This window comes from Macrobrachium nipponense, chromosome 1 (genome assembly GCF_015104395.2).
Source record: "Macrobrachium nipponense isolate FS-2020 chromosome 1, ASM1510439v2, whole genome shotgun sequence".
NCBI lineage: Eukaryota > Metazoa > Arthropoda > Malacostraca > Decapoda > Palaemonidae > Macrobrachium > Macrobrachium nipponense.
Window position 1 is genome coordinate 143,095,426 of NC_087200.1, and position 17,608 is coordinate 143,113,033.

Below are 17,608 nucleotides of genomic sequence, written 5' to 3' on the forward strand. Positions count from 1 at the left end.
AACAAAATTTTAAAACAAGACCAAAATGGGATGGGTAACCTAATGCCCTTTACTGGCCCAGGCCTGGACAAAATAGGAAAGATATTGATGTTGAAATGCGAGGAAGCCTTTTAAAGGAAGATAAGACCATTAGAAGGAAGAAAATTCCAAAGTTTTACGGTAAAAGTGTAAATAGGCATAAAAAATTAAACTGTTTTTTCTTTTATTTGTATTCTATTATTTATTTATTTATTTATTTTTCTAAAAACAGACTTATAGGGGCTCCCAATTACAAAAAAAAAAAATTTAAATATAAAAAAATTATGTTATGAATACGTTAACTCACGAAAAAGTCATTCGCATTCAAGTAAAAGTCTTTAATGAACTAATACAAAAGTACCTGGCGTGTAACACGTCTCTAAGCATGACCGTTCATTGTCGAACATGTTGGCATTACCGCCGCATCCTGTGTAATTGAAAGGGAGACACGACCCTGTGTTCTTGTCATAGTGATATCGGTAGCCACTATTGCTGCCACAGGATAGGCCGCTCCCGCCGTTGCTGCCTGAGTCTGAACGACCAGTGTCCAAGGGCAAGCCGCAAGCTGAGGAGCAAAGTTTTTTAAAGGTAACTAATAAAAAGAATTCCATAACGAAGGAGACCACACAGAATATTGCTCTGCGTAACTCTTGTTTCTTTCGATTACTCAGACTCGATATAAGGATTTAACCAAATCCATACTGATATTGCTATTGCTTGATTTAAAAAAAAAAAAAGTCTCATTAGGTTGTTACTTGATTGTGGTGCTTTCTCAAGAGAAGAAGTCGGAAAGTTCCCAGAATTTGATTAGTAATAGCACTGCAGGAAACAGTGAAAATAAGGGAAACAAATAAAGCCATCGCGGACAAAAGAGAAGATATTAAAGTCCTTCAGAGTGGCACAGTTCAATTCACAGTCTATTCTGAACAGAGTGGATCTCTTCAAAGCACTGATAGCAAGGGAAGAGTTACACGTAATAGATATCACAGAAACATGGGTACAAGAGGCAACAAGAGACTTCAAAGGAGAGTACCAAATACCAGGATATAAATTGTTCAAAAAAGATAGACCTGATAAAAAAGGTGGGGGAGTTATGTTATATGCCAAGGACCACCTTAGTCCAATAGTGTAAAATAAGAGAAAGAGACAGATTACACAAATCAATTTATCCACACCCAACACCAGAAGAAGCAAGCAGGCATAAAGAACTCTGTAGAATGGTGGATAAATTAGTAAGAAATGCAAAGATAAATAAGGATAAGAGAGTTGCATCAGTTTGTAAGGAAGAATTCTTTGCTCGTGTTAATAGTAGGAAGCCAATAAAAAATAGCATAGGTCCCCTAAGAGACAATGGAGGAAGCCTGGTGAACTCAGATTTGGAAAAAGCAGAATTATTGAATAAGTTTTTTACTACTGTTTTCACAATTAAAGACACTACTTCAATCCCTGAACCAGCTATTAACTATGAAGAGGCAGACACTTGACTTGACAGCATAATATTTACAGAAGAAGGCGTTAAAAACAAAATCTCTCGGTCGGGAGGGTATTCATCCAAGAGAAATTAAAGAGTTTAAGAGAAGTTCCTTGCTTATATAAACTCGGCAGAACAACGAAAGGCACCTAAAGGATGGAAACTAGGTATTGTGCCCCCAGATGGCAAAAAAGGTCCAAGAGAAGAGCCAGGAAATTACAGACCAATCTGTCTAACGTCGGTCCCTTGTAAGATGTTTGAGTCCATAATTGCAGATCAAATTGTCGATCAAATTGATAGAAACAGCCTGTTGTTAAACAGTCAACACGGCTTCAGACAAAACAGATCCTCCCTATCAAACTTCTTAGTGTTTTTCCATAACATGCTTGGTATTTACGACAGTAGCAGAGCACTAGATATATACTCTACTTAGCTCTCCAAAAGTCCTTTGACAAAGTTCTACACAAGAAACTAATGACAAAATTTAGAGCTTTAGGAATTGGCTAACTAATAGAAAACAGAGCCGTAATAAACGGTGAAGAATCAGAAAGGACAAATGTGACAAGCGGAGTTCCTCTGGGTTCTGTCCTTGGCCCGCTCTTGCTGTTTATCTATATTAATGACACTGATGTACGATTAACTAGCAGGAAAGCCAAATTTGCAGACGACATCAAACTAGGTTTAAATGTAGCAGACCCAGAGACAGTATAAAGTTTATGAAATTATCAAAAGAAAATAGGAGAGTGGTCAAAAAGATGGTAAATGCCTTTTAACTTGGATAAGTGTAAAGTGCTGCTTGGGAATGACATAAATAGTGTAGAAAAGAAGAGGACCTTGAGTTATTATTACCAAGGAATTAAAATCCCCAAAACGGTGCATAAAAGCTGAAGAAAGGCACAGAAACTAGTGGGATGCATAAAGAGGCAGTTCAAATACAGGAACAAGGATACGGTGCTGCAGCTCTACACATCATTAGTTAGACCTCACCTTGAATATGCAGTAGTTTTGGTCACCAACACTAAGAAAGGACATATTTAGATTAGAAGGGGTACAAGCAAGAGCCACAAAGTTAATTCCATCCATCAGGCAAACAGGTTAACAAAGACGACTAGAGAGCCTGAACATGTATGGCTTAGAAACACGACGATTCCAAGGACAACTAATAGAGCATTCATCATACTGAAAGGCATAATAAAAGTAAACAGTAACCTTTTTATGTTTAACGAAAACCAGACAAGAAATAATGGATGTAAACTAGAACTGAAGAGATACAACACATCTCATAGTGGGAACCTCTTTACATACACGACACATGGAATAAACTGCCGCCAGAAGTTGTAAACAGCAACAGTGTGGAAGAGTTTAAAAGAAAGCTTGACAAAATCATTAGGGACAGTAAAACCTGCTCTTAGAGATAAGTGAGCACTAGATGTCTCCTAGGATGGACTAACAAGTCTTTGAGACATCCTAATCTTTGTAACCCCCTCTCTCTCTCTCTCTCTCTCTCTCTCTCTCTCTCATCTTGCTTGGTGAGACGTTCCTGCGCGAAGTCAGATTAATCAACAGATATCACAAGTTTAACAAACGTCTAGAATTTGAGAAATATCTAGAAGTGTTCGTGAACTATCGGTGATAAGATTAGTGTGAAAATAGTAGGATAAAGCCGTCTTCTAAGTAGTTTACAAGTGAATACGGTAAATCAGAACAAGAGGCAGCCAACTGCGGAAAAAAAATGGCGAGATTTAGCTTGCTTGGCAGATTCGCAATACGATGAGGTAGCAGGAAGGGAACTGGCATTTCTGATCTATGAAATCAGCAACAGTCCTAACCAAAAAGATACAAAAGCATTCATAGATATATTAGAAGGATACAATCCTTCAAACTGGAACAAATCAAATGAAAACATCTTGAAAATAATTGAAGAAGTTCCAAATAAAATCCAAGTGGTCAAGAGACTCATAAAGAAAATATACATAAACCAACATATTCCGACAAAGAAAATGAATAAGGTGAACCTTGTGAATATCCTAATTTGATGCATTAGGAAAGGAATGCCAAAAGCATGTAAACTGTGTAAGGTGTGGTATAGCATAGTTTAATCCACAAAAACCTAATCAGAAAATGTGCTGCATGCAACATTCCGACCCATCCACAGTGTGCGAGGTAATGCAAGATATGAGGAAAAGACACAAGAATTCTTTTGACTCAACATGGTTCTACTCCATGGATAGGGACAATGTTATTAAATCAAGATTGAATGTACAATAGTTTGAGGATGAAGGAAGAAGAAGAAGAAGAGGAAGAGGAGAGAAGAGAAAAGAAGAAGAAGAGGAAAACGTAAGAGAAGAAACAAAACTGAAAATGACAGAAAAAGATAAGGAAAACCAAAGAAACAAGATAAAAGTATGGATGCAGAGATACTCATTGATACTACATATGAGGCTATAAAGCAGCATACCTACGAAGAAATAAATTACGATATGACAACACAAAAGAAAATGCCGAAGAGGCTTACCCAGAATCTACACAATGACGGAAAGAGGAAAAAATATACAAAAAAGACAAAGTCTGCAACCTTTTGAAAGAGGGAATTGCAGATTTGGAGAAAAATGTTACTACAAACATCCTAAGGTATGTCACAACTAGAAATATATGGTAAATGTGCCATACCTAGATGGCTATGAGGATGATTGCAGAGATCTACATCACCAAAAATATGCAAAAACCTAAAAGAAGGAAAAGGATGTAATTCGTTCACAAAAAATGTAAATATATGCACCCTGTAGCCTTGAAAAATAATCAAATAAATAACCAATCAAGTAATAAAATCCAAAATAAGGAAGAAACAAATAAAGAGAGGAATGAAGAATATCAGGTAAAAGAAAAAAGCAAGCCATCAACGAGATATGCAGAGTTTCAGCACAAATTTCAATGCATCAGCTCCAAGATTCTACTCAAGAGATAATAACTGTTTTTATTATGCAAGAGGATATTGCAGATATGGAGAAAATTGCAGATTCAGACACAAATGAATAATTATGATGAAGGAAGAACAAATATTATGGAAAAGTTGGATTTTTTAATGACAGAATTTATTTCTGGAAATGAAAAAAAGAACAACATACCAGGAACAGGAAAGAGGGACATGGGAAAATCCTTATTATTACCAATATTAAATGAAGGAGAAAAACACGCAAACCATCATAGTGATGAATGCGCAGGGTTTAGTTACGAGTAACTCAAAAAGAAAAATAGAGTACTTAGAAGAACTAACCAAATTGAAAAGAAAATAGATATAATGAATATAAGTGAAACCTGGTATTCCCAAGAGACTGGGAATGATGATCAAATAAAAGGGTTCCAAACTTATAGATCAGATAGAAAAAATAGGAATCAAGGGGGAACCGCAATATAAGGGAAAGACAAAAAACAAGGAAAAATATATGAGAAATATAGTAACTCAGAATGTGAACTAATAGCGGTAGAATTTGAATCTGAAAAATTAATGAACATAGTAATATATAGACCTCCTAATACTAAAGAGTTTGACTTAATAATAGAAAAATTGGATGATATATGTAGAAATCACAAGGACTGGACTATTCTCCTATCTGGAGACTTCAAACTTTCCTTTCGTAGACTGGAAAGAACGAATAGGAGATTGTGGATGTACTTATACATATAAAAAAGAGAGTAATAGTAGTGCAGAAGATAAGAGGCAATTCGAAAAGCTATTAGATATGCTACTAGAATACAACATTCAACAAATAAATCACCTGCCAACAAGAAGAAGGAAAATACTTTAGACCTAGTATTCGTGAACGAGATGATTATGTTAAAGAAATAATAGTTTATAATGCGAGTATTTCAGACCATAATGTCATAGAATTAACAGTCCACCTTCCAAAGCAAGTGAAAACAGAGATAAGCAAGAAATGAAAAAGTGGGAAGGATATGGAAAATACAACTTCTACAGTAAAAATATAAAATGGTCAGAAATAAATGAAGAATTAAACAAAGATTGGGATAACATTTTCGTAAGTGACGACATAAAGGTAAATACGGAGATATTATATAAAATATTAGAGAAAATAGTGGAGAAATATATACCGAAGAAGAAAAGTAAACATCAGTCATGCATACCAAGAGACAGAAGGATCTTGTTCCAGAAAATCAGAAAGTGGAAAAAAGGTCTTGCAATAGAAAAAAATGCATGGAAAGTTATAGAACTAAAAAGTAAGATAGAAAATGCAGAACAAAAGATTATACAATCAAAAGAAAATGAAAAACGGGACTTGGAAGAAAAAACCCTATTAAATATCAAGCAAAATCCCAAACTATTATACTCATATGCGAAGAAGATGAATAAAAGAAGAATAGAAATAGGCCCTCTAAGAATTGAAGGGAGATTAACGAATGAAAAAAAGGAAATTTGCAACATATTGGCAGAACGATATAAGAGAGAATTCACCCCTAGAAATAGATAATGAAGATAATGATATAGAAGTAAGGGATGAAAATAGTGAATATTTAGCTGACATAGATATTAATGAAGCTGATATTGTGCAGGCTATTAATGAAATTAAAAATGGAGCTGCTGCAGGGCCGGATGGAGTGCCTGCTATTTTGTTAAAGAAAGTAGTTCATTCTATCGCAAAGCCACTTGCAATATTATTAAGACAAAGTGTAGATACAGCCAAGATTTATGATGAGCACAAATTAGCATATATTACCCCTACTTTCAAAAGTGGATCAAGACTAGAGGCAAGTAATTATAGGCCTGTGAGTCTAACATCACATATTATGAAAGTGTACGAAAGGGTAATGAAGAAAAATATTATGAAACATTTAATAAAAAATAATTTGTTTAATAAAGGACAACATGGTTTCGTACCCGGAAAAAGTACACAAAACCCAACTGTTAGTCCACCGTGAGAACATATTCAAAAATATGAAAAGCGGAAATGAAACAGATGTGGTTTATTTAGACTTTGCAAAAAGCTTTTGACAAAGTAGACCATAATATATTAGCGAAGAAAATTAGAAAACACAATAATTCGTGGATAAAGTAGGAATGATGGTTAAAAGAATTTTTTACACAACAGGCAAACAGATAGTTATTGCAAACGACGAGAAATCGGATGAAGCCAAGGTAATATCCGGTGTGCCGCAAGGTACGGTGTTAGCTGCAATACTGTTTGTTATTATGATTGAAGACATAGACAGTAATGTTAAGGATTCGGTAGTGAGTAGTTTCGCAGATGACACAAGAATAAGTAGAGAAATTACTTGTGATGAAGATAGGAACGCTCTACAAAGAGACCTTAACAAAGTATATGATTGGGCAGAGGTAAATAGGATGGTATTTAACTCTGATAAATTTGAATCAATAAATTATGGAGACAGAAAGAAAGCTATATGCATATAGGGGACCTAATAATGAGACAATCACAAATAAGGAAGCAGTTAAAGACCTTGGTGTGATGATGAATAGGAACATGTTATGCAATGATCAAATAGCAATTCTGTTGGCAAAATGTAAAGCAAAAATGGGAATGTTGTTACGGCACTTCAAAACAAGAAAAGCTGAACACATGATTATGCTTTATAAAACATATGTTCGTAGTCCACTTGAATATTGCAATATGATATGGTACCCACACTATCAAATGGATATTGCACAAATAGAGAGTGTACAAAGGTCCTTTACAGCTAGAATAGAAGAAGTTAAAGACCTTGACTACTGGGAAAGACTACAATCCTTAAAATTATATAGTCTAGAAAGGAGAAGAGAACGCTACATGATAATTCAGGCATGGAAACAGAAGGAATAGCAGAAAATATCATGGAACTAAAAATATCAGAAAGAGCAAGCAGAGGTAGATTAATAATGCCCAAAACTATAACAGGAAAAATAAGGAAAGCACACAGGACATTAATCCACTACGCACCAGCATCGATAATGCAGCGTCTATTCAATGCGCTGCCAGCTCATCTGAGGAATATATCAGGAGTGAGCGTAGATGTGTTTAAGAATAAGCTCGACAAATATCTAAACTGCATCCCAGACCATCCAAGATTGGAAGATGCAAAATATACCGGAAGATGTACTAGCAACTCTCTGGTAGACATTAGAGGTGCCTCACACTGAGGGACCTGGGGCAACCCGAACAAGATGTAAGGTCTGTAAGGTAAGTAAGGTAAGGTCTCTCTCTCTCTCGAGCTACAAGGATTAGTTAACAAAATCCAGAATGATGTTATTATTATTGTTTGATAAAATATATATATATATATATATATATATATATATATATATATATTAATATATATATATATATATATATATCCTTATGTTGACGCCTGTTTGTAGATCTTGAAAGCCCAGTTTGCTCTGCTGAACTAACGAGTGGAATCGACTATCTGGTTTTCAGTCAAGCCTGGAATGGGTCACACCAGGGGCGCATGGAAGACGAGAGAAAAATAACATACCATCATTTCATCATTAAAAGAAAATGGAAGGGCCCCGACGAGGTAAGCTTCGCTCCCACATTCATTCAGATATTTTTCTTCTCTCTCTCTCTCTCTCTCTCTCTCTCTCTCTCTCTCTCTCTCTCTCTCTCTCTCACATGGACACAAATCTACGAGTTGATGCTAACCTCTAGAAAGATGTGGCGCATTTCCTACGTAGAAATCGGGGTCGAGGTGGAAATATTGGATGTCGCCTGGCAAAATTAAGGTTGTATATTGTCTGCTGTCAATGTAGAGCTGCAGAAAAAGTGGACAAAAAACTTCTATTAATATAACTAAAAAATGACATGATATGAAGAAACTGCAGTAGTTTCGTTAAAAAAAGAACGATGATGCTCAAAAGCACGAAATTAATTAGTTATTCTGATAAGACAGTCAGTATACACTGTTGTTTATGGTCGCAAACATAAAGAAAATTAGTGATTCCACTAAGCATTAACCAAATTGTTCTTGGAAAAGTCTCTTTTTATAGGAGTAAAAAAATATATTATTAGGAAATTAATAAAATTCAGTATTATATATCTATTATATATTATATATATATATATATATATAGTATATATATGATATATGTAAAATAAATGATATATGCCACGAAGGAAAATAAACGACGGAGTATCTGCGAGACCTTTCGACGTTTAAACGTCCTTTACTAAGCAGAAACTGACATACACAAGGAAAAAGACAATACAAGAAGATTCGTATGACTGACAGATAGGGATTATAAAGAGATTAGTACCTAGAATCCGACACACCTGGAAGATGAGTAACCTTCCCAAACAAGCATAAACAATGGGTGTAATTAAAAGTTATGACAATCATCTCAGATACAAGGACAAGACAGTTAAAGGATTATAGGTGACAGCTATTCAGAACTTTGGTAAACAAAACCATATTCACAATTCATATTCACAATACATGTTAGACATACATTACAACGAAGATAACTCTAAGGCAACTAATTTTTATTTAAGTCTGACCTCAAAGATATAATTACAGACTTAGATAAAAATTAGTTGCCTTAGAGTTATCTTCGTTGTAATGTATGTCTAACATGTATTGTGAATATATATTGTGAATATGGTTTTGTTTACCAAAGTTCTGAATAGCTGTCACCTATAATCCTTTAACTGTCTTGTCCTTGTATCTGAGATGATTGTCATAACTTTTAATTACACCCATTGTTTATGCTTGTTTGGGAAGGTTACTCATCTTCCAGGTGTGTCGGATTCTAGGTACTAATCTCTTTATAATCCCTATCTGTCAGTTATACGAATCTTCTTGCATTGTCTTTTTCTTCATGTATGTCAGTTTCTGCTTAGTAAAGGACGTTTAAACGTCAAAAGGTCTCACGGATACTCCGTCGTTTATTTTCCTTCGTGGCATATATCTTTATTTTATGGATTTATCACGCTCCTAACTTGCGTGATTCAGTTATACATACATATATATATACATATATAATATATATATATATATATATATATATATATATATATATATATATATATATTCATTGAATAGAATGGCTTTGTCGATGTTAACCAGCTTTTTTTATATTGCTTCATATTTTCCAATTATTTCCTTTACTTCATTGTTTAGGTTACTAAGAGACACATTCAGGTAATGGGGTTCTTCCATTTACTCCAGTATTTATACACGAGACAGTTGCAGTTTCGTCAACCTATATGTATTGACGTTATCAAGCGTATTAATACAAATATGGATCAGCATGCGTTTTGTAACGTCATGAGGACGGAGAGGTAGTACACCAAAGACCTATTTTTACTTATTTACTGAAGACTGTGATAAAATATTGACAAAAGAATTAGGTATAAGTTGAAAATAAGTTGTATATACATATACACCAGTAGTGCGCCCTAAAGGCATTTAATTACTCGCGAAGCTTAAAGTTAAACCATCAAAGGGTTAGCACCATTTAAATGTGAATTTATGACATTTCAAAAATAAATCTTACATGGCATAAAATTTACAGATGTAAGGTTTTATCTGCCGAGAAAGAATTTGTCTTTTATCTTCAGTAGTTTTGGAGATATTAGCATTTGAACAGCGTTAGGGCCAGAAATGAGCCTTTTCCACTAAGACTCCACTTCGTTCTAAAAATAAATCTTATATAGGATGAAATTTAAAGATGTAAGGTTTTATCTTCAATGCTTTTGGAGAGAGCATTTGAATAGTGTTAGGGCCGGGCAGTGCCGGGAGGCCATAAATGACCCCATTGCCAGTAAGACTTCGCTTCGCTCTAAAAATAAACCTTATATGGGATGAAATATAAAAAGATATAAGGTTTTATCTGCCGAAAGAATATTTTTTTCTTTTATCTTCAATACTTTTGCAGATATTAGTATTTGAATAGCGTTAGGGTTGGGCTGTGCCGGGCCGCCAGCCTGTTTCCAGTAATAAATATATATTAATTACACGTTTAATTTCTTCAATTTCATTGTGTTCCTGTCCGCGTGTTCGCGATCTTCTTCCATGTGGTTGAAGGGGCGTCTCCTGCACGAGGGCCTTAAGGATCTTTCTGCCTCGCGTTGGATGTTAAGGTTGGGGCGTTGCAAGGCGATTTTAACTGCTTCTGCTATCAATAAACGATTGTAGTTGCATTAATTATGTATGATTTTGGTGCTCATAAGTAGTTCTTGTAAGGATGGGTTTTTAGTGTGGATGTCTACAGAGTGCTGGTGAATAGCACTTTGATTCCTATGAGCCTGCATTCGTCGTTTCAGTGTAATAGTTATGTGTCCGATATAGCATTTTTGGGGGACTGACATTGCTCGTAAGCACAGACAAACTTATATATGTACTATGTAAGATTCAACCTCTTTTTCCGTCGATGGGGCTGTACTATTTTTCCTTATTAGTGAGGCCGGAAGGTTTAGCTTGCAGTAAATTCTAGTTATTTTATTAAATAGAGCTACGGGGGTGGTTTCTCTTCGCAGTATACTAAGGGTGGCTTTCTTTTCATCTTCATGGTGTTTGTTGTATGTTATCTGGTAGTATATTACAATTCCTTGTCTTTTTCCCTAGGGATCGAGTTATGGAAATCTAGTCTCTTGCTGAATCATATCATCTGGGTAGCCATTATTTGTGAGAAGCCGTTGAACTCAGTTGATTCCTCTTTGTCACCTTCCACGTTGAACAGTGTGTTATGGCGCATTTTATGTCTGCATTTATTACAGATCATTTATTTGCATCAGGGCATTCTCCTCTTGCATTTAAATACCTCCCAGCGTCTGTAGTTTGGAGTATATCACAAGTCCGTCCAAGAAAGGAAGCAGTTTGTTAACACTTTTCTACAGTGAAATCTAAAGCTGAGTTTGCTCGAATTTTATTTACCAGCTCATCTTTGTTATTGTCACCCTTTGCTGTGATGAAAATGTCATAAATATATCTCCCGTGGATTCGAGGTTTTGGCTTTTCTTCAAAGGTGACCTCCTCTGTGTGCGCCTTGTATGCGTTTGCGAAAAGTACCCCAATGCGGAACCCATTGCTATGCCGTCCTTTTGCCCATATATTTCGCCCCTGTGTGAGAGGAATGGGGCTTCCTTTGTGCGGGGTTCTAGCATCTCTTTTATAATCTTTTCGGCCATCGGTAATGGTGGTTTCTCGGAACGGTACATTTTGTCCATTATGATTTGTATTGTTTCATCCACTGGTACGTTAATGAATAAATTTTCGACACCCAGGGATGCTATGTCTTCATCGAGTGTGGCGTAATTATTATATATAATAATATATTTTCAATTTATGATACCTAATAATTCTTTTGTCAACATTTTATGTCTTTTGTAAATACTTGAAACGTTATTTTTATTAAGCTGGCCTTATGTCAGCACAGGCTCTTACCCATAGTTTTAAACTAGGTCTCTGGCAACCACACTACTTTTCTGTCCTCATGACATTACAAAACGCACGTGGGTCCATATTTGTATTTACTGGCTGCTCTATGACCAAGAGCCGTGCTGGCAAAATGCCAGCTCAATCAAAAACAACATATTTGTATTAATACGCTTAGTAATGTCAATACCTATAGGTTGACGAAACCGCAGCTGTCTCGTGTATAAATACTGGGGTATATGGAAGAACTCCATTACCTGAATGTGTCTATTAGTAACCTAAACTATGAAGTAAAGGAATATATATATATATATATATATATATATATATATATATATATATATATATATATATATATATATATTCGTAATCATATGAGTCTGTGCATTTGCCCATCATGTGTTTGTATGTAAAATGCGCACTTCTGGTATGATGCACTTAGGATTTCTATAAACGGACTCGAAAAAGAACTTCAGCAAAACGTAATGGATCTCTAAATGCTCAAGTCTTCGACATTCCTGTTTCCTATATCATTTGACTTATTTTTCCTTCTATTTTCCCGTACTAGAAAATCTTACAAAGAAACAATAATGTTAAAGAGACGAATTCATTTAAAAGAGCAAAGGAAAGTCAAGAGGACGTGCAACATAATTCCCTCTTTCAGCTCAGACCCGATGAAAGAGAAATGAAGGGAGTGACGGACACCCCTTGACAAGAAGGAAAATCATGACGAGCTTCGTGCAAAACAAACGTCAAAAGTTAACCTACGTCAATCTTTTCGTGTTGATGGATGATGTTCAGCGTGTGCCACACTTCCGCGTCCATGCCTTCGCCGATCTCGGCGCTGACCGCTCCCGCTCCGAGGTTGACCTCGACGTAGATGGTGCCGCTCTGGGTGAGTGAGGCTGCGATGTACTGCCTTTCCGGGTGCTCCGCGCTCGCGTACAGGAGGATCGAGTCCGCGAAGCGAGTCTGGCGAGAGAGGACGTTGTTGCTTCACTGATTTATCGATTGACCCATTAATTACATTAGAGTAAATTGGTCTGACAACGACAGTAAGTTGATTCCATTATCTTGATTGACTAACGTGAATATGCAGACCTTTATTTCGCTTTATTGAGTAATAAAATGATTAATTATTCCAATTTGTATCAGTGCGCCGTTTTGTGAAAATATCAGAATTTGTTTTCATTCCTAAGACTAATGACTGGATTTGCAATCATTTTCATTTTTTTTTTATCTCGTTTTGATTGTTTTTCTACGGCTTTTATCATTTGTACGTTGAACAGATACAGCTTTGGTCAAAGTTTCACTTACCTATGGGAGTCGTTCATCCTTACTGGTTTATTTTGCCTAATTTGTGAGTCAAATAAAACCAGTATAAAAATAAATATAAAGACTTAAGTCAACGTGACAGAGATGGATGAATTGATACAGTTGAGTGCAGAGAGGAACTGAGGGACTGACTGAGTGAAGCATGACAAGATTTCAGAAGCTGCAACGACGCAGTGAACACAAGTTTCATAGGAACAGGTTAAAGTGACACAACGGGAGAACTTCCCAAAGATCCTTTTGCTTGAAGCTAATGTGGACAATTGCTTGTGAAATAAAACCAAACGGTTACCACACAGACATTCTTGACATCAGGTTAGAGAGGATGAACTGACCTTGAAGGCAACGGAGATGCGGTTTGTGTAGGAATGCACCCGGTCCATCCATTCGTACAGTCGGTGGACCACGTGCCCGTCCCCGTTCAGGGAGAGAACTGGAATGTCTGACGAAGAATAAGAAAAAAAATAAGATAAACATCAGTCTCGCTTCATTCCCAGTATGGGGTCAGTGCACCTCACTTGGTGCACTGTAGGTATTACTTAAGATTCTTTGCAGCGTCCCTTCGGCCCTTAACTGTAGGCCATCACATTCTTTTTACTGTGCCTTAGTTTATATTCTCTATCTTCCATCTTACTTTCCACTCTCTCCTAACAATTGTTTCATATTGCAACCGCGAGGTTTTCCCTGTTACCCCTTTCAACCCTTTTTACTCTCAATTTCCTTTTCAGAGCTGAATGACCTCATAGGTCCCAGTGTACGGCTTTTGGCCTAAACTTTATTCCAGGTCCATTTCCGGTCTAGATTTATTCTGTTATCCTTACAGTTGTCCTCATGACAGAGACCTCATTCTTTGGGCGAGTCTGAATCTGCACATTTTATTTCCTTCCATTAATGGTCAAACTTCCTGCTTGAGTTGTCCTGACTTCTAACCTACCTTTTTCCCTTTTTTCTCGTTTCTTGTTTTCTTTCGGCTGGGGCTAGAATAGGGCATTGGATTGCCCGCCCCATTGACCTTTGCAGTTGTTCATTTCAGTTATCGATACAGTTTGGTCTTCCAAGTGTGGAATGACATTCAGATTATGAGCTACTTCATACTACTTTAGAAGAATTATATACAACTGAATTTGTTCTCCCTGAAAGTGGTATTTTGACCCTTTTGTTATCCCCCAGCCTAATTAACGGTAATGAAAAATTATTTGATTTTTCGTAGTGTGACTATCTTATCACAGTTGGAAAATAGTTTAGCAACATCAAAGTACACTTTAACCTTATAATTATAATTATGTTTTAGTTCTGTGCAAATGATTTTAATCTTCTTTCGTGTCTAAAATCAATTTATTTGAAACATCATCTTTTATTATAGCTGTCCTCACTCTTTTGGTATGAGTGGTTGTTTGTACTTGGCAAAAACGGACACTGTCTTTACCATTTTACTGATAGTAACTTTCCATTAATGATAGTGGCCTCAATTCTTTTATTTATAACAGTTTCATTCTTGAAAATGGCAGTTCAATGAACTGCTTTCCTATAATCAAATAGCACTTTCATGATAATCATCTCAGTGTTTTCTAAATCCCTGCCTTAACTAGTTGCCATAAATATTTCTCCCGGAGACCCCTCCAAGCACAATTACTTTATAAACAGATCTAACTTGTTTAAGATATCTACAGTATCTTGTCTAACGTTTTAATGGCATTAATATTAATCATTATAATAATCAGCTATCACCAAACTCGAAATCTCCACCGGCATACACTAGTTTTAAACTACAGGTTTCTCTTTCCATTCTGACATACTGCTAATCACATTTTATTTTGGGTGGGGGGGATTGTGGGAAATTGGGGCCAGCTTGTTGTGATTAAACTCTGTAAGTTCTCTTAACAAGAGTTTAACGTTTCACCAATAAATGTCTTTATCATCAGGTTGAATTGCTTAACAATTACAGCAGTTTTCAGCAATTTTCTCCATCACAGTTCAGCAGTTTGTCACTCACCTGGATTTTTGCATTTAGGTCCGTCCTGGCCGCTGTTGAAGCAATCACAGGTGCTGTGATCGAAATGTTCCACGCAGTGGGATTTTCGCGAGCACAAGTTCCTGAACCTGTCATTGCAGCTGCAAACGAAAGCAAGAGGTCAGTTTCATTTTGTTTTATTATTATTGTTATTATTATATTCAGAAGATGAAACCAATTCATATGGAACAAGCCCACAGTGGCCATGGGCTTGAAATTCAAGCTTCCAAAGAATATGGCGTTCATTAGGAAGAAGTAAGAGAAGGTAAAGGGAAATATAGGAAGAAGAGATCCCACGTAATAAAAAAGAAAAATAAATTAATAAATTAACAAATAGATAAAAATGAATTAAAATGAAAGTAGAATAATATTAGGGTAGTAAAGTAGTGCCTTCGCTTGAACTTATGTAGTTCCAGTTGCACAACTTCCTCTGGGAGGCTGTTCCACAGGCCAACGTTATGAGGAATAAAGGACCTCTGGAACTGGGAAGTTCGACAGCGAGATAAGTTTACTGAATATTGGTTCAGTAAATCTACATTAGCCATTTAAATATATTTCCATTGAAGGTTTAATATGTCATCAGAATGTTAATGTGTATTGCCTTTTAAACATGACTTAGGATACTGTCTGGGTTTCATAACAAGACATCACTCTGTCCGAATGTCATCACTGATACATTGTTTTTGCTTCAGTATTTCTCAAAGTGCCTATTAAAACAAATATAAATTTACCGAACAATTGGACAGTAATAACGCAACCTTATTACCTTTTTCACATTAATGAAAAAGTAGATACTGTAAAAACGTATTCTCTCTTCTCTCTCTCTCTCTCTCTCTCTCTCTCTCTCTCTCTCTCTCTCTCTCTCTCTCTCTCTCTCTCTCTCTCTCTCTAGTCTGAAATATTTTCAGTTTTACTTTGCATTCACCAAAATTACAAATATCTCCTGCATTCGTATCTTTGGAATATTCAAAAGTTCTGTCTGCTACGTTTACATAACACACCATCCATCAATGCTCGTATGTAAATTGTGTTCACATGACAACGACCTCAATATTCGTCATTTCTTCTAGATTGAATGAATCTCAAAATCTACAAACCATGAATTCAATACCCGTATTTCAATCTCAGCTAAGTTATAAACTCCCTCAAAAGTGCTACGACAAAATTCAATCAAAACAAAATGATCGTATTCCTTCTTACTTGTTGGCGCAATGTTCTCTGACTCCAGTGTGCCTCGTGGCAACCAAAGGCTTCACCGCAACCATTTCCTCCGAAGTAGGACCACTGCTGAGGCTCAGGTGTTGAATGCAGCCGTGGAAGGGCTCGATTCCGAAGGTCATCTCCTCCGAGATCACCTCATTATCGAATACACCTGCCAAGTAGGATGGGAAATGAAACCGACATTCAACGGTACTTGCAGATTTTATGTTTGCTGGTAGAAGTTTAACATATGTATACCATATATATGTGAGTGTGTGTGTGCGCATGCTTGGTGTTACAGTGGTTAGGATGCTTGCTAAGTCAGTGACTGTGAGTCTGTGTATGTGTGTAGATCTATTGCACATCAAACCAAACCTCTGAAGTTAATGCATGACGTCATCCATTTTTTCGGGTCGTCAAGAATGTTAAATTCGTGTCCCAGATATTTTCCTAGAAAGTGATGTGGAATACTTGCCTCCAACCCAGAGCACAGACTGAAATCCTCCCAAGGTTCGCCCTCCATAGTGCGGTCTAAGGCCCAAAGCTCCAATGGTAAAGTATTCCTGTTGGTCGTCTACATTAATCGTCAACTCTCCGTTGCTGGAGTCTACCTTGACCGAGGCCGAGTGCCAGTTTCCTCCTTGCAATCCTCCTGTTGAGAACAAGCATACAAGGTTTTAGAGTAATACTTCTATACACATATGGAAGTTGTAAGAGAAATACGTCCTATAGACTGTCGAAAAGATGGGAAGTAGCAACATTACTTCCATTCAAGAATATCCAAATAAGGATCTGTTACTTTATTTGTTCACTGGAACTAAGATGCAATGCATATCAATACTCTTTTCATCACTATGAAAATTCAAATACGCATCACTGCCTTTGTATTTTGCAATACAGTTCCATATTATTCATCTTTGTGAATACTCATATGTTTCAAAGTCACTTATTAATATTCATTAATATTCACGAGACTAAAATATGCTTCAGACTTTATTATTTGCCTTGATGAAAACTCAAACATCCAACAGAGATCCACTTTGATTTTCATGATTTTCAAAACATACTTCGGAGTGTCGTATTTAGCTTTAAAAAAATTCAAGCATGTATATAAAAAGGCTTAAATATGCATCAAAGTTACTTATCAACCTTTTTGGAAAACCAAACATTTTTATGGGAACTCAAACATG

At 36.2% G+C, this 17,608-nt stretch overlaps 1 protein-coding gene across 12 annotated transcripts in view; it reads right to left on the reverse strand.

Annotated features, from left to right (window-relative positions):
• Nucleotides 1-17,608, reverse strand: part of LOC135219701 (axotactin-like) — a 97,041-nt gene that overhangs the window by 44,299 nt on the left and 35,134 nt on the right. For 11 of the 12 annotated variants that reach the window (XM_064256684.1, XM_064256679.1, XM_064256681.1 and 8 more), the window contains 7 exons: nt 16,894-17,070; nt 16,419-16,590; nt 15,201-15,319; nt 13,543-13,649; nt 12,644-12,847; nt 8,146-8,254; nt 380-583 (listed from right to left, as the gene is read on the reverse strand). In XM_064256684.1, the coding sequence (XP_064112754.1) occupies nt 380-583; nt 8,146-8,254; nt 12,644-12,847; nt 13,543-13,649; nt 15,201-15,319; nt 16,419-16,590; nt 16,894-17,070 (1,092 nt within the window). The remainder of the gene's footprint in view (nt 1-379; nt 584-8,145; nt 8,255-12,643; nt 12,848-13,542; nt 13,650-15,200; nt 15,320-16,418; nt 16,591-16,893; nt 17,071-17,608) is intronic. The other variant, XM_064256678.1, reaches the window with a different exon arrangement.